General features: G+C 43.6%; 1 protein-coding gene across 1 annotated transcript in view; it reads left to right on the top strand.

The window, feature by feature from the left end:
- The first annotated feature begins 1,612 nt into the window (after positions 1-1,612).
- LOC120052136 (PHD finger protein 21A-like) overlaps positions 1,613-23,471 on the top strand; it is a 43,405-nt gene continuing 21,546 nt past the window's right edge. Inside the window, exons 1-4 of the mRNA XM_038998978.1 lie at positions 1,613-1,663; positions 4,240-4,338; positions 5,559-5,591; positions 6,366-6,431. Of these exons, the coding sequence (XP_038854906.1) occupies positions 1,622-1,663; positions 4,240-4,338; positions 5,559-5,591; positions 6,366-6,431 (240 nt within the window). The 5' untranslated portion in view covers positions 1,613-1,621. The remainder of the gene's footprint in view (positions 1,664-4,239; positions 4,339-5,558; positions 5,592-6,365; positions 6,432-23,471) is intronic.

Here is a 23,471-nt window from a genome sequence, read left to right on the forward strand (position 1 = left end):
CGTTTTTTTTTAAACATAATTTGAAGCTATACAAAATTGTTTACAAAGTTTTCTATGATACCAAAAACAATGGACTAAGTGGTTTTAATAATGTATTAACAAGTCATATTCTTCTAAATCAAGGGATATAGACTATTTCCATAATTGAAATTACTAGAACTCTTACAGACTGTTAGTAACCTACAGTATGAAAAGGCAGTGCACTTCTGCTTGATTATTTGAATAGGTAGTAGCTCAGCTTCCTGATATGTACACTAAGGCTGGGAATTGCCAGAGACCTTCTGATATTATCACAATACTTAGGACCCGATATGATATGTATTGCGATTCTCACAATTCTATATGTATTGCAATTCGACATTGCGATTTGATGTTCCAAACATATTGCTCACTATTTGTCTGCGGCTGAGAGACAAGACAGAGCATGAGAAAATGAGTTTTGATCAGCCATGGAAGTAAAAGTGCTATTTGCACATACAAATGTCATGCATTAAATGCATTTGCGCCGTTGTTTATGTTTTTGTTCGTGGCCCAATCTTTGATGGTAACGTAACAAAATGTGGAAAAAGTCAAGGTGTCTGAATAGTTTCCGAAGGCACTGTATAGCAGCACCCAAAAAGATTCTTCAATATTTACCTACTGAACAAAATGAAACTAATTTGCAGGCTTCAGTATACAGTTATTTCCCCCGAATAAATGTGGCCTAGTGATATGTAACCGTATCGTATTCCCCCATCACTAATGTACACCTGGCCTGTGTTTTACCTATATACCCCCTTCCCCTGAAATTGGCATGTTCTCAAGGATAGTGAGGGAAGGATATGAGGAGAGCAGGAGAGAGAGATAGTGAGAGAATGGGAGAGGGAGGAAACCAGTCCACTCAGCCAGGTGGTAAGCCCATGTAATGGCCCCAATGTTATTATTGTTCTCTTGGCAAAAGGCCCTGGCCGGAAATCAATCCGCCGGCTGGGAGGCTGTAACACTGCTGTGATTTGACTCGCTCTCTTTCCCAGTTTTCACTCTCTATGAATTGCTTACACACAGTGTACAAAACTAGTAGGATGTTTTGGGGAGTTTGCACATTCATCTCTTTTTATTTTCCCAGCATTATAGTTCATCATCAGAAAGCAGTAGGTTACTTTTAAATAAGTTGTACAGAACATCAACATCTGGATTTAAATGCCAACGATTATCAAACTGTCTTTATAAAAAAAATACTCCATTTGTTTTATCCATTTTACTCTAGACTAGAAAATGGTCTAATGTACTATTAATACTTTAAAGGCCCAACCTGGCCTAGAGAGCAGAGGGTAGTCCATACTACCCAAAGCATAGTAGAGTGAGATGATGTAAAACAGAAAAATACTATTCCAAAACATTATGCTGAATCTTCCTGGCATATGACAATCTAATGACTTCGTGGAGTAGCCTTGGGCCCTGAAGTCTTTGAATGGGCTCTACAGAGAGAGAAGAGAGAGTGGACAGCAAGTGCTTTGGGCCCCTGCTGTGGGTTAGGAAAGCCCACACTATGACATGCTGCTGGACGTCGCACTGCAACATTATTTAAGTGGAGTGGCTTATCTGATTGCCTCTTTTTTGTGTCACAGCTGCCACCCCCTCAATGCAAAATTGGATGGTGTTCAAAACTGAAGACTGTGTGAAGGTAAAGCTATGAACATTTATGGTGTGTGGATGTGTGTGTGTGTGTGTGTGTGTGTGTGTGTGTGTGTGTGTGTGTGTGTGTGTGTGTGTGTGTGTGTGTGTGTGTGTGTGTGTGTGTGTGTGTGTGTGTGTGTGTGTGTGTGTTAGGGGTGTGAATGTTTAAATGCAATTGGGATCCTTAACATTAAGAAAAACCAATAACTGAAAATGTAAATCACAGTGCAGTTATCACAAAACAACATATTATTATATGTGTTATAGCCTAACTAGACGACAGGCAGGCAAAAGGCCTCGAAAGCTGTGTCATTTAAATAAAACCAGAGAGGAAGAGGTGAACTTTAGGCTGCTTTGGTGAATTTGCGAGGCATGCAAGACAAAACATTGAAAGATACAGATAACCAAGACATACAGTGCATATTCAGGCCCCTTGACTTTTTCCACATTTTGTTACGTTACAGCCTTATTCTAAAATGGATTAAATATTATATTTTTTTCAGCAATCTACACACAATACCCCATAATGACAATGTGAAAACAGGTTTTTAGAATTTTTTGCAAATGTATTAAAAATATTAAACATATACCTTATTTACATAAGTATTCAGACCCTTTGCTATGAGACTTGAAATGTAGCTCTGGTGCATCCTGTTTCCATTGATCATCCTTGAGATGTTTCTACAACTTGATTGGAGTCCACCTGTGGTAAATTCAGTTGATTGGGCATGATATAGAAAGGCACACCTGTCTATATAAGGTCCCACGGTTGGCAGTGCATGTCAGAGCAAAAACCAAGCCATGAGGTCGAAGGAATTGTCTGTAGAGCTCCGAGACAGGATTGTGTCAAGGCACGGATCTTGGGAAGGGTACCAACACATTTTTGCAGCATTGAAGGTCCCCAAGAACACAGTGTCCTCCATCACTCTTCAATGGAAGACGTTTGGAACCACCAAGACTCTTCCTAGAGCTGGCCGCCCGGTGTAACTGAGCAATCGGGGGAGAAGGGGCTTTCATTAGGGAGGTAACCAAGAACCTGATGGTCACTCTGACAGAGCTCTAGCGTTTCTTTGTAGAGATGGGAGAACCTTCCAGAAGGACAACCATCTCTGCAGCACTCCACCAATCAGGCCTTTATGGTAGAGTGACCAGACGGAAGCCACTCCTCAGTAAAAGGCACATGACAGCCCGCTTGGATTTGCCAAAAGGCATCTGAAGACTCTGAGACCACGAGAAACAATATTCTATGGTCTGATGAAACTAAGATTGAACTCTGGCTTGAATGCCAAATGTCACGTCTGGAAGAAACCTGGCACCATCCCTACGGCGAAGCATGGTGGTGGCAGCATCATGCTGTGGGGACGTTTTTCAGCGGCAGGGACTGGGAGACTAGTCAGGATCAGGGGAAAGATGAACAGAGCAAGTACATAGAGATCCTTGATGAAAACCTGCTCCAGAGTGCTCAAGACCTCAGACTGGGGCGAAGGTTCACCTTCCAACAGGTCAACGAGCCTAAGCACACAGCCAAGACAACGCAGGAGTGGCTTCGGGACAAGTCTCTGAATGTCCTTGAGTGGCCCAGCCAGAGCCTGGACTTGAACCCAATCGAACATCTCTGGAAAGACCTGAAAATAACTGTGCAGCAACGCTCCCCATCCAACCTGACAGAGCTTGAGAGGATCTGCAGAGAGGAATGGGAGAAACTCCCCAAATACAGGTGTGCCAAGCTTGTAGTGTCATCCCCAAGAAGACTCGAGGCTGTAATCGCTGCCAAAGGTGCTTCAACAAAGTACTGAGTAAAGGGTCTGAATACAGAAATTGAAAAAAAAACTTAATTGCTTTGTCATTATGTGCTATTGTGTGTAAATTGGTGAGTAAAAAAAACAAAAACATTTTAGAATAAGGCTGTAATGTAACAAAATGTGGAAAAAGTTGAGGGGTCTGAATACTTTCTGAAGGCACTGTATGCACACCTCTCTTTCCCTCGCGCTGGCTTTGCGAGGTGGAATTGAGGTAAAGTAATGGTAGTTCACAGGTGCAACGCTTAACCATCTGAAAGGGACGCACCGTGAGACCCAAACCTTTGCTGGCAGCAGCACAGCTGCATTGTGAATTCACATGAAATTGTAGTAAATATTCGTATCGTTTTAATGGGAAACCGAAAAAAAAATGGTCTGTTTAAACTTTAAGAAAAAAGTATGTGTGTGTGTGTGTGTGTGTGTGTGTGTGTGTGTGTGTGTGTGTGTGTGTGTGTGTGTGTGTGTGTGTGTGTGTGTGTGTGTGTGTGTACAGGTTTATAAACAAATAATTAAATGTTTATAAACTACTTACAAACATGTTGTAAATCCTATTAAGTGTACTTCAATGTGAAGTCTTTTGGAAATGTCTACTTTAACGTCCACCTTAAAAGTAGATCAAAGATAACATGGATAACAACAACATTTTTACAGTGTTCTATGGTCTGATGCCATGCCATTGCTTTGTTATAAGCACAACTTGATTTCACTGTTACAAGTCTTTATGTTGACATATTAGTATTCCTGTTGAATGAAGGGATAAATATCCTTCTTCCTGGCTGAACAGGCTGAAAGCTGTCCAGGACTGAGCTTCCGACAGAAGGGATCAATGATGGAATTACAGACCCTCCAAGAGGCCCTGAAAGCGGATATACAAGTTCATCAGGTAACAGGACTATGCATCTCTCTGCTTTTCTGCCATTTAACCACCATTCGTTTACTTGATTAACCTGGAAATTATCAGAAGTGTTTCGGGAGGAAAGTTGGTAACACATTCAACTGTGCGACAGAATGTGGTTGGGATTTTGTTCATACACTCCATCAGATTCTTGCCCTCAGGCTGCTCCATGAATACCTCCTCCTTAGACTCATCCTATCTGTCAGCTTATTCACCTCCTTCTCTACTCTTGCTTCCTCCTGCCTCTCCCTTCAGTGATTGTCCTTTAAGTATGGTTTAGTGTCGGGTTTGGGTCAGAAAAATATACTTCATCCTGTAAATGTATGCTCTACACTCTTAGAAGAATAAGTGCTATCTAGAACCTATAAGGGTTATTTGGCTGTCCCCATAGGAGAACCCTTTGAAGAACCCTTTTTGGTTCCAGGTAGAACCCTTTTGGGTTCAATGCAGAACCCTTTCCAAAGAGGGTTCTACATGGAACCAAAAAGGGTTCTCCTATGGGGATAGCCGAAGAACCCTTTTGGAACCCTTTTTTTCTAAGAGTTTATGTGTACTCTGTAGTCTTTTTTTTTTTTGTATTTCTGTGCCATCCATAATGTTTCTGTTTTGAGGTTTGGTGCATGATACCCTCCACCTGGTTCAACCCAAATACGGAAGCCAGAAACATGAGGAAAGCTTATCCTCGCACACCTATCACCAGCCAGATGTGCTCCTTATAGCAAAATGCAAACAGGGCTTGTGTTGATTACTATGCGAGTGATCACATTAGAGAGGCCCACATGTTCAGTGTAAGTCAGTATGGTGTTCCTATTCGCAACCACTGAATGTACCTCCCAGTGTGGCCCATCCAGTTGAGCATGAACCTCCTTGTGTTTGTCTGGAATGTTTTGTACAGTGGGGAGCCATGAATGTGCTCTAAGGTTGCAGTATTGGAAGGTGCCTCTGGGGGCCACTGTGTCTACAGTTTGTATGGCTGTGACAACAAGAATGCATTGGGTACTGCAACGTTAAAAGGGGGGTGAGCGAAAGGAACGTTCGCTCAGGAAACGTAAAAACCTATTGCCAAACCTTTTTCTCAAACCTTTAAGAAGCATGTGACGTTAGGAACAAGTGACACAGCCTCTCTCATTGTCATATATTAGGTGTATCAATGCGTTTGTTATGTGGTTGTTAATAACTTGTGTCTTTCTATGATTTCTCTCTCGCAGAAACTAGTGTCCCAGATGAAACAGGATCCACAGGTAAGCCTCTCCTGTTACCTAGGTGGTTGTACCAGATAGCTAGGCCCAAATATGCAATATGTTTTGGGGTTGACGGTAGTTTCATTATTACAGAACAGTTCCGTCTGTTCAGAGGTTTTCAAGCTTTTGAAAGGATGTAGTATCCCTATTACTCAAAATCTACACAGTTGAAAGATATGATTTAAAACAGCCTAAGAGGACAACCAGATATGACGTCCTTGTCACTGGGGCTCAGAGATTTTTGATTTGTTCCAAATTCCACCTCTTTTACTTTACCCTGTCAATTTTGAGAACGGCCTTAAACTCCCCAGAGCTCTTCTCTCTCTGTAGTATCCGCCCACCATACTTTATCATCCTGCAGCCCTTTTATGAGGACTCAGTGCTATAGCAGCAGCAGCCCGTCCCACATTTCAGTGGTGTCCCTACAACCCAGCTCTGAGTTCCCCCTCATGTGGCTGACAGCCGTGGCAGCCCAGTGACGTGAGGGGAGGGGATTACTCTTTCCACCTCACTTCACTCGTCCCGTGGAAAACGGTGTGCACAGTCATTTTAACTTGGACTTCATGCTAGCTAAAGCTGCTGTCTCGGATCTTTACACCACACCTACACACACACACACACACACACACACAAATACAGCACCCAGAGCTTGGCACACTCCCCACATAACACGCAAACCCCAACTCAGCTGTCACGAATGAACAATTCTTCACAGCTATGTGTAAGTGAGCTATAACAGGCTTGTTGCTCTCTTCTTCTTTTTTTTTGTTGCAGAATGCTGATTTGAAGAAGCAGCTCCATGAACTTCAAGCCAAGATCACAGCGCTAAGTGAGCAGCAGGTAGGCAACTGAAACAGGAGAGGGGAGTGGGGGGGTGGTGGCTCTGGGATTTCATACATCATCACACTGGCACACACCAAGGTCTTTACCAGTTTTACATTACTGCACTGTGTATTAAAATGCTAGAGGTTCTCTACATGACAGAGCGTACTTTCACTTCCTGTCAGAGCTATCCTTTCTTTCTTTTCTTCTTCTCTGTCCTTTTTCTGGAGAGTAGGCCGATACAAGTCAATGTGGCAGATCTAAGAGTCCTGCATGCTTCTGCATGTGATTTGATGGTTTCTGTAGAGTTGAGGGTGTGAGCCTAGGATCACTTTGAGTTGGGTTTTGTCTCCTTCTTCAGGCTAGGGGCTTAGAGCAGGTGTGACTGATCCAGTTTCATGGTGCTAAAAAGCACCACTCTTTGTGAAGCTGTTAACATTCACATCCATTGACAACCATGGGATAGGTAGAGATAAGAGTCATTTGAAACTTTAACAGTTTATAGGACCTATGTACAGCAGTGGCGCGAAGTACTTAAGTAAAAATACTTTAAAGTACTACTTAAGTTGTTTTTCTGTACTTTACTTTACTATTTATATTTTTGCTAACTTTTACTATACTACAATCCTAAAGAAAATGATATACTTTTTACTCCATACATTTTCCCTGACACCCAAAAGTACTCGTTACATTTTGACATGAAAATGGTCCAATTCACACACTTATCAAGAGAACATCCCTGGTCATCCCTACTGCCTCTGATCTGGCGGACTCACTAAACACAAATGCTTAATTTGTAAATTATGTTTTTTTTTTTGTGACGTCTGGTTTGCTTAATGTAAGGAATTTGAGATGGTTTATACTTTTGAAAGTTAAGTACATTTTAGCAGTTCCATTTACTTTTGACACTTAAGTATATTTAAAACTTTTACTCAAATAGTATTTTACTGATACTAATAGATTTTTACTTTTACTTGAGTCATTTTCTATTAAGATATCTTTACTTTTACTCAGGTATGACAATTTAGTACTTTTTCCACCACTGATGTACAGTATATACAGTATATTTGTTATTGACTTACAAGTACAACTGGCATGTTAGTGAATTTGCCCTTCAACCAACCATTAACATATTATTGTAAGAGGCTTTGTTTTGGTGATTTGAACTGAGTCAAACTAAGCTTTTGGAGATATGTTGTTTTTCCTCTTAACCACTTTGCTGCATATATACTTACCCTGTTATTGTGGTTTAATGAAGTCTAGGGAATGATAGAGGTTTCTATTGAACTCTGTTTACAATGTCCCTGGTGTCTAATTTTCTTTACAGACTAAATGAAGGGGGTGTGATTTCTGTAGAAGTGTCCCATTTCTTTCCACCTGTCACTTATCGATCGTCCTCTCTCTAGTCTAGGCCCTCTGTCGGCTCAACCAAAGAGGTTTTTAAAACGTCAAATTTAAATGCTGTTTGGGAAGGGCCTTGATTCACTTTCAAAATAAAAATAATTGCCATGGTATTTGTGCAGAGGCCGAAGCTTTTGTTGTACCTTAATTGAGTCTGTGTTGCTGTATTAGTTTTGAGAACCCTTAAGCTTTATGTTTGTTTAATGGTTATGCTATGAGAATATTTGGTCACATACTCGCAGTGGATGCATGGGTATCTGATCTGAAGAGAAGTTTAACACCGATTGAGAGTTGTTCTTTGAGAATCAAGGGGAGCATTTGACTGGAATTAGCATCAAACCCGCATCCCCATAGTCCCACCCAGACACTGCTTGTGGCGGTGCACTTTCTCGGTCTATTCTTATTACCCCCTCAAGATATGCTTATTAATACAACGCTGCTGTTGCAGTTTCTCCTGTATTCACTTTACATGGAGTCAATGTCTTCATTATTTGACTTACATGAAGTTGCTCAACACCTTGAGGCTCCTTAAGGGAAACATGTTTGACATATATTTGTTACTGGATTGTGTGTGTGGTGTGCGTGTCGTGTGTGTGCATTCGTGCGTTTAGTGCTTTTTGATTTATGAGGTCGGCTCGGTTTCGGTTCGATTATATATATATATATATATATATATTATTATTATTATTTTTTTTTATTATTTTTATATTACGGTTTTCGTTTTCGATTGAATTATTTGAAACATTTAAATGCGCTATGCATTATGTGGGTTGAATCCTTTAACAACACAGAATAAAACAATGAATAAAAGTCCCATGATGGTAGTGACTACCCATTACTACTCATCAGTTATTACCCATCATTTATTCACCTTACATTACTTCAATAAAATATTTGTTGTGTATATTACATTGGTTTTATTTGATGACTTTATTATTTCATTCCAAGTCATCTCTATAGAGCTGCCTATACTATGACAAAATCACTATTTTAGTAGTTTATACAAGTAAATAAGGCATACTTTTATGACTGTTGAATACCAATTATCAACTACTTCGATCAGGGATGGGTAACTGATCAGGGATGGGCCTGTACCCAAATACACAAGCGGGTCCAGATCCAGAATTTGAAAATAATGTCACGGGTCAGATCTGATATGATTGTCTCGGGTATGTGTAATTTTAACTGACTTTTCCAGAAGGATCCATATAGTTTTGAACGCAACTGCTGCCGTAGAGAGAGTGAGAGAGAAATTGTATAATTTATGCTGCTGCTCTTTGCTTTTCACGTAGGTGGCACGTGTAGCTAGTCATAGAGCCTCTTTTTGGGGCAAAAGTTAGGAGATATCTATTCATTGGAAGATTCATAAAAATTTTGAGGAGAAGGATAGGCTACAACAACCTAGAGCCAACAGGTAGGCTGCTACTATTATATTATGAATGGGGTTGTTGATGTTAGTAACTGTGTAGGACGAGAAAGAGCATGCAGCCTCAATTAGCCTAGCTAGCTAGCTTAACTAGCTTCTCCCGGTTTGAAGACAATTACTACGTAATCATATAAATAACCTAGCTATGGCAGCTATTTGTCTACTATAGCGTGAGCCGGCTTGGTTGGTTGCAGTTTCTCATCTCTCCCTTCCTCCTCCCTGTTCCCCGGTCACTCGCTCACACTCATAGTAGCCTACACACACAGCACTGGCCCCTGCTAGAGCGTCACTTCTCTCTACCTCCTCTCCCTTGCACTTTATCAGCTCCGGTTAATAAAGTAGCTTCAAATGTTATTTTTCTGCTGCTTCCCTCACTCAGATCGAACCGGGTCTGGATCCAACCAGGCCTATACGGAACGAGTCTAGCTGTTCCTCAGGTCCGTTTGGAACTGGTCTCTATATTGTAAAAGTGATCTTATGCCTATTGGGTCTGGTTGGGAAATCCCCAGGTCGATTTTGGAACGTGTCCAACTAGGTAGTTTCAAAAAGTCCAATATTCTACAACTCCCTACCACATCGCACAGTTCGGGCATTTCAGACATAACGCTCGCCGTACTGTCTCTTGCCCGGTGCTGATAGGGACACCTGCTGACGGAGTGTGAATAATACCAGGTTCATTTAACAAGGGTGGCAGGCTGCTCAGGCCAAGTATTTCAGCAGCTCAGCTATGAATTTTTAAAAGTGTTTTTGTAAATTCACACTAGCAGATGATTTATATTCTATGAGGTGCGGGGCCCTCCACTGAGTCGATGTCAGATGAGTGTAGCGTATAAGACCGGAACGATTAGATGATTATATCCATAGAGTATTTACATTTTATTTGTCATACTGAACTATTCGTTGTCTATATGAATAGAGGTAGGAGTGGTGAAAGGAAAATTGAGAGGGTCACTTCATTCTAGCACTATGCGAAAGACAAATACTCAATCTGAGGACTCTCCGCTGAAATTAGTCACAGCAATGTTCTTTTGGCCACACCACCTCCACCACTGCATTGTAACCAGAAGGAAGGAAATATTAAAGCGCTGACTGAAGGTCAGGTTGGTTGTGTGCGGAGAAACCTGGAAGCCAATTCATGGACCTGAGCTGTTTTCATCTAGTGTTTCACGTTGTTCGAGAGGATTCTAGCTGACTTATTTGCTGGACTGGCTTGATTGGGAGTTAGATACGGCAAAGCTCGTGAGGAATATAATTGTCAATCTTGACAGATAAGTTGTGTAACACAGCATTTGTAACACAGTTCTGCTTATAAACGTGAAAATCATTATTTCATTGTTTGTTATCAAGCTTTTGAAAAAAGTCATTATATGCCATTCGTTCTTGTTAGGACCTTCGCGTAGCCCCCATAATGCACCGATGACTTATTTTATGAGTGGAGAAACTTTTTCAGAAACCGTTTAGTTAACAATGTCCTGAAAGAGACTTTTACAGTTCCACACATCAGCAGTTTTCATTGTGTGGACTGAAAAGATGTAGAAAACTCTCTCTCACTTAATGAAAAGGCTCAACTCTGGGGATGTCACCCCACCGGGGCTATGGAAGCAGCCAGGCTGTGCTTCTATAAATCATGCTGCAATGATCCAGCCATCGATTTCGGGCTGGGGTTGTCTTTAGCACAGTAGAAAACCCTTAAAAATGTCAATTATTTTATTGATTCCTGTATTTTTTCCCCACTAACTCCCCCGTCCCCCATTTACAGTATATATATATATATATTTTATTTTATTTTATTTTTTTACAGTTTTTTTCGTCACTCGTCTCGCAGTACTGTGTCTATGTGTCGGTGTGATGTGTTATAATCTGGATTTACCGCGCAGTTCTTTCAACACTTCTTGGATTTAAAATAAACTGCCGTGCATTTCGCAGGGGTCGATACTAGGACCTGTTTTTATTTTTTTTATTTTTTACTATTTATACAAATGCTATTGGTCAATCTGTTAAAATGTTTCCATTTGAATCGATATGCGGATGATACTATTACGTATGCAATTGCCCCAACTACTGACCGGGCTGTGACAAGGCCACAGTCTGATTTTTGCAGTTGTACAGGAAAAGCCCTCCAAATAATCTCCAAAAGATGATTCGATTGGATGCTTTGAAGTCCCTAGGACAATTCAGACAGCTGATTTTTATCATGGAGAATGTGTTAGTTTTAAATGAATGTGTTTTGTATCTTAATGTGTATATTGTCTATATGTCATGTTTATCTGTACTTCCCTGTTGTATGTGCTTGTTTTTGTATGGTGCAGGGCTCATATGTGAAATAGACGTTAGTCTCAATATGACTTCCCCGTTGAAATAAAGGTAGATAATCGGAATATTTCTCTGAAAATCCTTTTTACTCTGGACGAGAGAAGTCGCTTTTCGTTTTGATTTATAGAGACTCAGGAGCTTGTCTTGTGTTTCTGAGCGTTATGGTAGCTCTGATGTCGGGAGAGTTGTCTCATTTTCCCACAGAGGACATTTTATTGGCTTTTGACAGGCATGCCGCTGAGGATGTTTGTGAGAATAAAATGGGTTCAACCTCTGGCCAGACCTGAACCTGATAAACTTGGGACACATGGGAGCAGAAAGTGCTGAACCTACCTTCTCTAATAATGTACTCCAGGGAGGCTGTGTGTGTCACTGAGCTGGTGTCTTATGTCTTTTTGTGGGTTGGCACAGGATTTATCCATATTTTCAAGCAGGTTTCAAGCAGTGGAGTAAAGTTGCAGCATTCTGTATTTATGATACTATGTGGTGGTCCCTTCCTCTTTTAAGAGGTGTGCTATTCAACTTGCCCTGCAGAATTCAGAAGAAAAGGCTACTGGCTCTCCTTTTAAAATGAGGAAGCTCTATTGTCTCGGAATACCTGTCTGCCTGTGTGGCTCCCTAGCTCCCCACCCAGGGATAATAAAACACCTTGAGCTCCTCCACTGTAGAAATAATGACCCATGGCACTGAAATGAGGCACAATTGAATCGATTTAGCTGCAGTCTGTCCTTTCTTTGACTGCCTCAATGGTTTGAATAGTACGGGGCATTTTTATGAGGAGAGGAGCCCTGTGGATCCAGAGAAATGGCACTGCGATGAATGCTTGGGCAGGTCTCAACTGGCCTGCCCAGGACTGAATACAGGGGAATCAGACAGACTGGCTGTGACATGTGACGTTATGGCTCACTGTAAAAGTCTCACAGCTGTTGATAAGCTAGTTGCACTTGTGCCATTTGTGAAAACATGAGGAATAGAAAGACCGTATGATAATATGCAAGATAATGGAAGGACTAAACCATTGATGCCAAGGAAAGAACCTGCTCCCCATCTATTGTCAATGCTATTATTCTTAATTCACACACATTATCAAGATGTTGTAAATGGATTTACACAGGCTTGCTATGCCCTTATATTGCTCTGGGGACACAGATTTGCTAATGGGGCATTTTTGGGCAGGGCTGTTTTATGGCTACTTCAGGGATGGTTCAGGACTACTTGGGGCTGGTTCAAGGCTGGTGCAAGTTTGGTTTGGGCTTGGTACAGCAGGGGTAATCTGGCACTCGGTCTGAGCTGTATTTGCAGCCTCTAACGAGAGTCCCTGCTGCGAGGCCCAGTTATTATCACCGCTGCTCCTCCATGCGTGTAGTCTGGGTGTGTGTCTCTGCTGTGTGCCCAGGAAAGAGAAGAAGGAGTGTCACGTTCCTGACCTGTTTTCTGTTAGTTTTGTATGTGTTAGTTGGTCAGGACGTGAGTTTGGGTGGGCAGTCTATGTTTTGTGTTTCTATGTTGGTTTAATGGGTACCTGATATGGTTCTCAATTAGAGGCAGGTGGTTTTCATCTCCTCTGATTGAGAATCATATTAAGGTAGGTGGTGTCACATTGTTTGTTTGTGGGTGGTTGTCTCCTGTGTCAGTGTCTGTATGTTACGCCACACGGGACTGTTTCGGTATCGTTCGTTCGTTCGTTTTGTATGTAGTCTGTTTCCTGTTCATGCGTTCTTCACGTTATATGTAAGTTCGTGTCCAGGTCTGTCTACATCGTTTATTTGTTTTGTAGTTTATCAAGTGTATTTCGTTTCGTCTTCGTCTTGTTTAATAAATCATTATGTCACATAACCACGCTGCAGTTTGGTCGAATCACTACTCCTCCTCTTCGTATGAAGAGGAGGAGGAACGCCGTTACAGAACCACCCACCTAACCCGGATCAAGCAGCGGGTTAACAGACAGCGCACGAAGCAGGATTTCTGGTCTTGGGAGGAAATCATGGAGGGAAAAGGACCATGGGCTAAGGTTGAAGTGAATCGCCGCCCATGGGAACAGCTGGAGGCAGCTCGGAGAGCGGAGGAAACCGGAGAGAGGAACCGGCGTTATGAGGGGACGCGTCTAGCACGGAAGCCCGAAAAGCCCGTGAGTACTACCCAAAAATTTCTTGGGGGGGGGGGGGGGGGGGCTAAGAGGTAGTGGGCCAAGGGCAGGTAGGAGACCTGCGCCCACTTCCCAGGCTAACCGTGGAGAGCGGGAGTACGGGCAGACACCGTGTTACGCAGTAGAGCGCACGGTGTCTCCTGTACGTGTTCATAGCCCGGTGCGGGTTATTCCACCTCCCCGCACTGGTAGGGCTAGATTGAGCGTTGAGCCGGATGTCATGAAGCCGGCCCTACATATCTGGCCACCAGTACGTCTCCTCGGGCCGGCTTACATGGCACCAGCCTTACGTATGGTGTCCCCGGTTCGCCTACATAGCCCGGTGCGGGTTATTCCACCTCCCCGCACTGGTCGGGCGACGGGGAGCATTCAACCAGGTAAGGTTGGGCAGGCTCAATGCTCAAGGGAGCCAGTACGCCTGCACGGTCCGGTATTTCCGGCGCCACCTCCCCGCCCCAGTCCAGTACCACCAGTGCCTACTCCACGCACCAGGCTTCCAGTGCGTTTCCAGAGCCCTGTTCCTCCTCCACGCACTCTCCCTATGGTGCGTGTCTCCAGCCCAGTGCCTCCAGTTCCGGCACCACGCACTAAGCCACCTGTGCGTCTCCAGAGCCCTGTACGCACTGTTTCTTCTCCCCGCACTCGCCCTGAGGTGCGTGCCCTTAGCCCGGTACCACCAGTGCCGGTACCACGCACCAGGCCTATAGTGCGCTTCGAGAGGTCAGTGTGCCCTGTCCCTGCTCCCCGCACTAGCCTGAAGGTGCGTGTCCTTAGCCCGGTGCCTCCAGTTCCGGCACCACGCACCAGGCCTACAGTGCGCCTCATCCGGCCTGAGCCATCCGTCTCCCCAGCGCCATCTGAGCCATCCGTCTCCCCAGCGCCATCTGAGCCATCCGTCTCCCCAGCGCCATCTGAGCCATCCGTCTCCCCAGCGCCATCTGAGCCATCCGTCTGCCCAGCGCCGTCTGAGCCATCCGTCTGTCCTGAGCCGCTAGAGCCATTCGTCAGTCAGGATCTGCCAGAGCCGCCAACCAGACAGGATCTGCCAGAGCCGCCAACCAGACAGGATCTGCCAGAGCCGCCAACCAGACAGGATCTGCCAGAGCCGCCAACCAGACATGAGCGTCCAGAGCCGTCAGCTAGCCATGAGCGTCCAGAGCCGTCAGCGAGCCATGAGCGTCCAGAGCCGTCAGCCAGCCATGAGCGTCCAGAGCCGTCAGCCAGCCATGAGCGTCCAGAGCCGTCAGCTAGCCATGAGCGTCCAGAGCCGTCAGCGAGCCATGAGCGTCCAGAGCCGTCAGCCAGCCATGAGCGTCCAGAGCCGTCAGCCAGCCATGAGCGTCCAGAGCCGTCAGCCAGCCATGAGCTGCCCCTCAGCCCAGAGCTGCCATTAATCCTGAACTGCCCCTCAGTCCAGAGCTGTCTCTCTGTCCGGAGCTGCCCTTCAGCCCGGAGTTGCCCCTCTATCCTGAGCTACCTCTCTATCCTGACCTACCTCTCTGTCCTGAGCTACCTTATCCCGGTGCTGCCCCTTGTCCCGGTGCTGCCCCTTATTTTGATGTTATCCTGTAAATTAAGTGGGTGTAATAGGAGGGTGGTCAGTCGGAGGGGGAGACGTAAGCTGGGATTGACTATGGTGGGGTGGGGACCTCGCCCAGAGCCTGAGCCACCACCGTGGTCAGATGCCCACCCAGACCCTCCCCTAGACTTTGTGCTGGTGCGCCCGGAGTTCGCACCTTAAGGGGGGGGGGTTATGTCACGTTCCTGACCTGTTTTCTGTTAGTTTTGTATGTGTTAGTTGGTCAGGACGTGAGTTTGGGTGGGCAGTCTATGTTTTGTGTTTCTATGTTGGTTTAATGGGTACCTGATATGGTTCTCAATTAGAGGCAGGTGGTTTTCATCTCCTCTGATTGAGAATCATATTAAGGTAGGTGGTGTCACATTGTTTGTTTGTGGGTGGTTGTCTCCTGTGTCAGTGTCTGTATGTTACGCCACACGGGACTGTTTCGGTATCGTTCGTTCGTTCGTTTTGTATGTAGTCTGTTTCCTGTTCATGCGTTCTTCACGTTATATGTAAGTTCGTGTCCAGGTCTGTCTACATCGTTTATTTGTTTTGTAGTTTATCAAGTGTATTTCGTTTCGTCTTCGTCTTGTTTAATAAATCATTATGTCACATAACCACGCTGCATTTTGGTCGAATCGCTACTCCTCCTCTTCGTATGAAGAGGAGGAGGAACGCCGTTACAAGGAGGTAGGGAGGAGAGAGAAGGGTAGGCATAAAAAGAGCTGGAAACTTAAAGTGCTTTCGTGTTGTTGAGGGATGACTCACAGTATTGCACTGAAATGAACCCCAAAAATTCCTGCATACAATATATGGTCGTCCTCCGCTGCTCTCTTCTAAATGCAAAATATGCAGACAAGCATTGTTTCACGTAATGTCCAATTGAATATACATCAAATAAAGTATTCTGACTCTCTTTTTAATATACTTTTTAATTATTACCACACTCTGAGGCTCACACCTTGAAAGCACACACAGTAGAAGCATTCACATTACATTCAGCCCACCAGGTAGACTCCTATCTCTTCTTTGTGTTAGGTACCTGCGTTGGAGTCAGTCTGCACAGGGTTCAGTGATCACTGTTCCTTAGCAACAGGTGAGCCATATGGTCATTTCTGGCACAGAGTCAGTCTTTTTTGTGAGCAGCTGCCTAGAACTTTTAGTTTTTTGTTCTGTTGTCGCTTGTAGGGCGATTACGGTTGCACTTGTGGCCGGTACAGGTGTACTGTATGTCAGTGATCTCCCGGTCACATCCCAGGGAGTGATGACACGTCTTCCATGGACATCTAGCTCCGTCTCAGCGAGGAGAGTAAAGAGCCAGCCCCCTCACTGACTTCTCCCACTTACAGTTCAAAGGTTGGTGAAGTAGCTACACCTCCATTCTACCCTACAGCCAGTTTAAGAACATCCTCAACACTTTAGAAGCTAACGGGGGAAGAATACATCTATCAAAGCCTGAAAAGAAAATCCCTATTCCTGAGAAGTGCTGCGGCAGCAAGCTGCTAAGTCACTGTTTTGAAAGCGGAGGGAGTGTGTGTGATAGGAGGACGTGCTATAATCCAGCAGCACGGTGCCTCTCTGTTAGAATGTCAGCTCCCCTCTTCCACACAGATGCTCCCTGCTGTGTGGTCTGGAGAGGAGACTGTGGCAGGCCAGAGGAGAGCAGGAGAAAGGGTGCAGCCTGGCTGGCTGTCACTGGGAGAGTGGGGCCAACTACCATGCTCTCTGGGAGCTGTGTGGGGAGGAGTTTCGCTAAGACATGCCCCCGCACTGTTCCACTGCAGGCCTGTTCTGTCCGCCCCCGGAAACCTAAAACTACAATCCGGGATAATCTCCTTGATGTCTGACTAATACAGTGAAGATCAGAAATGAGCCTCATATACTACCTCCTGGGGTGTGCTTTCCTTGGCGTGTTCTTAAAACTAATGAACCCACCTGCTAGTTCACTGATACTTAAATCTCCATCACCATTCTCTCGGTAGATGAACATTTGCTCAGGCTGAATAAGTCACCAGGCCAAAGTCTTTGACTCAATTTAAAGTTCCTCCAAAAACACATTTGTTTGCCATGTGCTTTATAGAAGCTTTGAAGGTGACTAAAGACAATGAGCTTGTTGAGTAAGTGGGTAGATGGATGCTGTTTTCTGTTTCCGCTCTATTGTTTCCTATTCTGTACTAAGAAGGATTTGCAGTATGTGTCATACAAGAAATGCTGGAGGTAATTACGGAAGATTATGAATCACACCACAGCTCAGTGCTAGAGGCGTCACTACAGACCCTGGTTCGATTCCAGGCTGTATGACAACCGGCTGTGATTGGGAGTCCCATAGGGCGGCGTGCAATTGGCCCAGCATTGTTAGGGTTTGGCCGGGGTAGGCCGTCATTGTAAATAAGAATTTGTTCTTAACTGACTTGCCTAGTTAAATAAAGGTAAATTAAAATTATTTTGTAAATATTAGAAGAAAATAAACAAATCACCCAATTGTTAATATTATTAGTTGCTTTATCTATATCAAAGCAGATAAAGCACTGCTCCTGGTGGACTCAGTAAATTGATTTTAGAAATTAAGTATGAACCAGATTAAACACACATTCATGGAAATGCTAATCCTTTTCCTGCTCAGGGGGCAGTTTACATTGTTCAGCACATTGTACTTTGAAAGTAGATTCGTATTCAGTGCCCTGCACTTCCTCCCACCCCACTAGAGCGTATCTGCAGGGAGCAGTGCTGTCTGGATAGAGAAGAGGTTTTATACCTGCTTAACCCACTTTAACAGCGCTCTGTGGCTGACTGAGAGACTGACTGAGTAAAAGAGAGCAGCGCCTACCCCATGATGCATGTAGTTGCTGAGTAAATACTTAATTCTGGCAGTGATGTGCACTGTGCCAGGGGCTGTGTGTTTGTGTGTGTTCATGAGGAGACTGTAGAGCTTTTACTGTTGTTTCCTCCCTGGTTTTTAGCTCTAGGTGTTGTGGTCATGATGGGGGGGTAGAGCTAGGTCTGCTGGGTTATGTTTAGCTATAAGGCTGACAACATGTGAAGGTGCTGTGTACTGTGGCCAGACATGATTCCATTAATAGTAGTGACACGTATCCTGTTTGACACTAAACAGAACTGTGCGGGTTCGTCTGTCGATCTGCTTTGCCAGAGGTTTAAGGAAGGCAGATTGTCGCCTAAAACCGCTACTAGCTACTACTATGCACGTTTATCGGATGTAATTGATCGATTTATATATTTTTTACTCCTATGCTTGTGTATGCTTTTAGAGGACTTATGATTCATTTACTTACCGCACTCTTGTTCAACCTCTCTTTGTCTCCACTCCTATCTGAAATACAAAACAACTCAGCTTCAGGCTCTCGTGAGAGGAAGATGAAACTGACGGGATGACCACCGCTTTATTCATTTTATTTACTCTCTGTAAGAAATGTCTACCATTACTTACTATTGTCAAGCAATCATTTCATAATGTAACTAATAATGTCATGCGATAATGTCAAGTAACAATGTAACAGGGTAGATGGATATCGATGCGGTATGAAATCACCACAATATAGTGCAACTGAGGTGGCCTGGCTGCGTTTTTTAAAATCACACTCGTACTTACTGTAATATGCATTCGTCACTCTGTCTCCGTGAAGAGCGTTGTCTTGGCAGCGGAGGGTTTGACAGTTAGGGAAATTGACTATAACTGTAACGGGTGATAATGAAAGGCACAGGGAAATGGGGTTGTGTAGAGGAGCTACGTGATGTCAGGCTAGGACAGGATCACCGCTCTTCCTTTCCTGTCACACTCAATGTCTCATCAATATCAAGTGTCATCATCTTTCACTCGTTCATCTCAGTATTTTGCACACAATCTCTGTCAGTTTGTTGCAATGTGAAAGAGTGTGAAAATATGACCTTGACTTCATTAGCCTCACTGGTGTAGGGGGCAGTATTTTCACGTCCGGATGAAAAGCGTGCCCAGAGTAAACTGCCTGCTACTCAGGCCCAGAGGCTAGGATATGCATATTATTAGTATATTTGGATAGAAAACACTCTGAAGTTTCTAAAACTGTTTGAATGATGTCTGTGAGTATAACAGAACTTATATGGCAGGCGAAAACCTGAGAAAAATCCAACCAGGAAGTGGGAATTATGAGGTTTGTAGTTTTTCAAGTGATTGCCTATCCAATATACTGTGTCTATGGGGTCAGATTGCACTTCCTAAGGCTTCCACTAGATGTCAACAGTCTTTAGAACGTTGTTTCATGCTTCTACTATAAAAGTGGTCAGTGGTCTGGCTGAAAGCCTTTAGTTTAGTCACGCGCACAGCCGTGAGCACGAGCTCCGTTCCCTTTCATTTCTAAAGACAAAGGTATTGTCCGGTTGGAATATTATTGAAGATTTATGATAAAAACATCCTAAAGATTGATTCTAGACATCGTTTGACATGTTTCTACAAACTGTATTGGAACGTTTTTGACTTTTCGTCTGGACTTTTCGCCTTGTGCATTTGGATTACTGTTGCTAGGCGCTGACCTAACAAAATCGCATGGTGTGCTTTTGCCGTAAAGCCTTTTTGAAATCTGACACAGCGGTTGCATTAAGGAGAAGTTTATCTTTAATCGTATGTTAAACACTTGTATCTTAGATCAATGTTTATGATGAGTATTTCTGTAATTTGATGTGGCTCTCTGCACTTTCACCGAATGTTTGTTTGAGACAATGCATTTCTGAACATAACGCGCCAATTTCAAATTAGGTTTTTGGACATGAAGATGAACTTTATCGAACAAAACACACATTTATTGTCTAACATGGAGTCCTGGGAGTGCCATCTGATGAAGATCATCAAAGGTTAGAGATTAATTGAATCGCTTTTTCTGACTTTTGTGAGCCCTCTCCTTGGCTGGAAAATGGCTGTATGGTTTTCTGTGACTAGGCGCTGACCTAACATAATCGCATGGTGTGCTTTCGCAGTAAAGCCTTTTTGAAATCGGACACTGTGGTTGGATTTACAAGAAGTTTATCTTTAAAATGGTATATAATACTTGTATGTTTGAGGAATTTTAATTATGGGATTTCTGTTGTTTTGAATTTGGCGCCCTGCAATTTCACTGGCTGTTGTCGAGGTGGGACGCTACCGTCCCACTTGTACCAGAGAGGTTAGACAGCTGTGGTGTGAAAATAATCTCAAAATAATACAGCTCTACCTGACACTTTTGAATTGACTGTGTGTGCGTGACTGCGTATGTGTGGTGATAGGGTCTTTTGAGCGGTGAATAATTGTTGCTGACGCATTGCATCCTCTGGTGTTTATTACTTCCTCACTATTCTTTGCTGCGAAACAAAAGGACATAGCAGAAGTAGCCCCCTAACTCATGGTTTCCCAACCCTCTCCCCAGGGCCCCCCCCAGAAGTTTTACATTTGAGTTTTAACCCTAAACTGGCACACCTGATTCAATTAGTCAAAGGCTTGATGATTAGTTGACTAATTGAATCAGGTGTGCCAGTAGGGTTAAAACAAAAATGTGAAATGTCGGGTGGGGCCGAGGAGAGGGTTGGGAAACCCTGCGTCTAACTGAGAAAGACAACAGAAGTCTACTGCAGGGGTAGGCAGTTCCACAGGCACCTGGAGTTCCTCATGCACTTCATGGTTTTGATTGAACCGACCTGGAAGACCAGATGTGTTGAATTTAGGCAATCACTGAGATAGATAATCAATTAGTTCAGTTGCCTAGTTGGAACAAAATCCTGCAATACCTGCTGCACTCTGGGACAGGGTTGCCTACCCTTGCTACTGTGTGTACAGATAGCCCAATGTAATCTGTAGTTCTTTGTGTGTGTGTGCGCGCGTGCGTGTGTGCGTGCATGTGCAAACATGCCAGTATGTGTTACAATTACACACACTGGCTGCAGTAGGGAGGCTTTGTATGTGTCATATGGATCTGCCCAGATGGAGCGAGAGGAGAGTGTTAATGTGTGTCTGTGATGGGTTTAGTTCTAGCTCAGAGAGATAGCGAGAAAGAAGGGAGAGAGAGAGAGAGCTGGAGGACTGTGAGGCAAGAGGTAGTGTGAGAGGAATTTCAATCAAGGGCTCAACATGCTGTTTAAATACCATCAGCACAAAAGGGGAGGGGAGACTGTCAAGGGGATAAATCCTCACACCTGAGAGGCTGAGAGGAGGCAGGCAGCCCCAACCCAACCAGACCTCCCTCCACATGGCTGGGAAGCGCCAGATGTGCAGCTCACATTTCATCCTGTTTCAGAGGAAGATAAAAATTAAAATATAAAAATGAGGAAGAGATTATGGAGGTAGAGGAAAGCCAGAGTCAGCAGGCCTTAGGCCAATGATGATGCACAGGATCTGGCTTTTTTGGAAAAAGATACATCTTAGGGAATGTTGATGATTGATACTGGATGCCATCATTTATAAGTCTGTTTATCTTGAGAAACTCAAGTTTCTAGTTTTTGTCACATGCCCAAGTACAGTGAAATGCTTTTCTTGCCTTCTCTTTCACAACTACGCAGTAATCAATATCAGTAGTACTATAATTTAAAAAAGTAAGTAGAACAAAAAACACAAAAAAAAAATAGAATTAAGGAGAATGTAAGTAAGCTATGTACAGGGTCAGTTCCAGGGTCATTGTCAATATAAGGTAAATCAAATGTTTGCACTTTTGGACTATTCCATTGGTTTTCCTTTGTACCGGAAAAATTCAATAAAGCGCAGGTTAGTCATTTTAAAAGTATACTGAACAAAAATATAAACGCAACATGTAAAGTGTTGGTCCCATGTTTCCTGAGCTGAAATAAAAGATCACAGAAATGTTCTATACACACAAAGCTTAGTTCTCTCAAATGTTGTGCACAAATTTGTTTACATCCCTGTGAGTGAGTGTTTCTCCTTTGCCAAGAAACTCTATCCACCTGAAAGGTGTGGCATATAAAGAAGCTGATTAAACAGCATGATCATTACACAGGTGCACCTTGTGCTGGGGACAATAAAAGGCACACAACACAATTCCGCATATGTCTCAATTTTGAGGGAGCGTGCAATTGGCATGCTGACTGCAGGAATGTCCAGCAGAGCTGTTGCCAGAGAATTTAAGGTTAATTTCTCTACCATAAACCGACCCCAACGTCATTGTAGAGAATATGGCAGTACGTCCAACCGGTCTCACAACCGCAGACCATGTGTAACCACTCCAGCCCAGGAGATCATCTGAGACCTGACAGCTGATTAAACTGAGAAGTATTTCTTTCCGTAATAAAGCCCTTTTGTCCGGTAAAACTCAGTGTGATTGGCTGGGCCTGGCTCGTTTATATTTCTGTTCATTATACAGTGGCAAGAAAAAGTATGTGAACCTTTTGGAATTACCTGGATTTCTGCATAAATTGGTCATCAAATTTGATCTGATCTTCATCTAAGTCACAACAACAGACAAACATAGTGTGCTTAAACTAATAACACACAAATTATTGTATTTTTCTTGTCTATATTGAATACATCATTTAAACATTCACAGTGTAGGTTGGAAAAAGAATGTGAACCCCTAGGCTAATGACTTCTCCAAAAGCTAATTGGAGCCAGGAGTCAGCTAACCTGGAGTCCAATCAATGAGACGAGATTGGAGATGTTGTATAGAGCTGCCTTTCCCTATAAAAAACACTCACAAAATTTGCTATTCACAAGAAACATTGCCTGATGTGAACCATGCCTTGGACAAAAGAGATCTCAGAAGACCTAAGATTAAGAATTGTTGACTTGCAAAAGTATCTCTAAAAGCGATGTTCATCAGTCCACGGTAAAAGAAATTGTCTATAAATGGAGTAAGTTCAGCAGTGTTGCTAATCTCCCTAGGAGTGGCCGTGCTGCAAAGATGACTACAAGAGCACAGCACAGATTGCTCAATGAGGTTAAGAAGAATCCTAGAGTGTCAGCTAAAGACTTACAAAAATCTCTTGAACAAGCTAACATCTCTGTTGACGAGTCTACGATGCGTAAAACACTAAACAAGAAAGGTGTTCATGGGAGGACCACGGAAGAAGCCACTGCTGTCCACGACTGCACGTCTGAAGTTTGCAAAAGTGCACCTGGATGTTCCACAGCGCTACTGGCAAAATATTCTGTGGACAGATGAAACTACATTTGAGTTGTTTGGAAGGAACACACAACACTATCTGTGGAGAAAAAAAGGCACAGCACACCAACATCAAAACCTC

Source organism: Salvelinus namaycush, chromosome 1, assembly GCF_016432855.1.
Source record: "Salvelinus namaycush isolate Seneca chromosome 1, SaNama_1.0, whole genome shotgun sequence".
Lineage (NCBI taxonomy): Eukaryota > Metazoa > Chordata > Actinopteri > Salmoniformes > Salmonidae > Salvelinus > Salvelinus namaycush.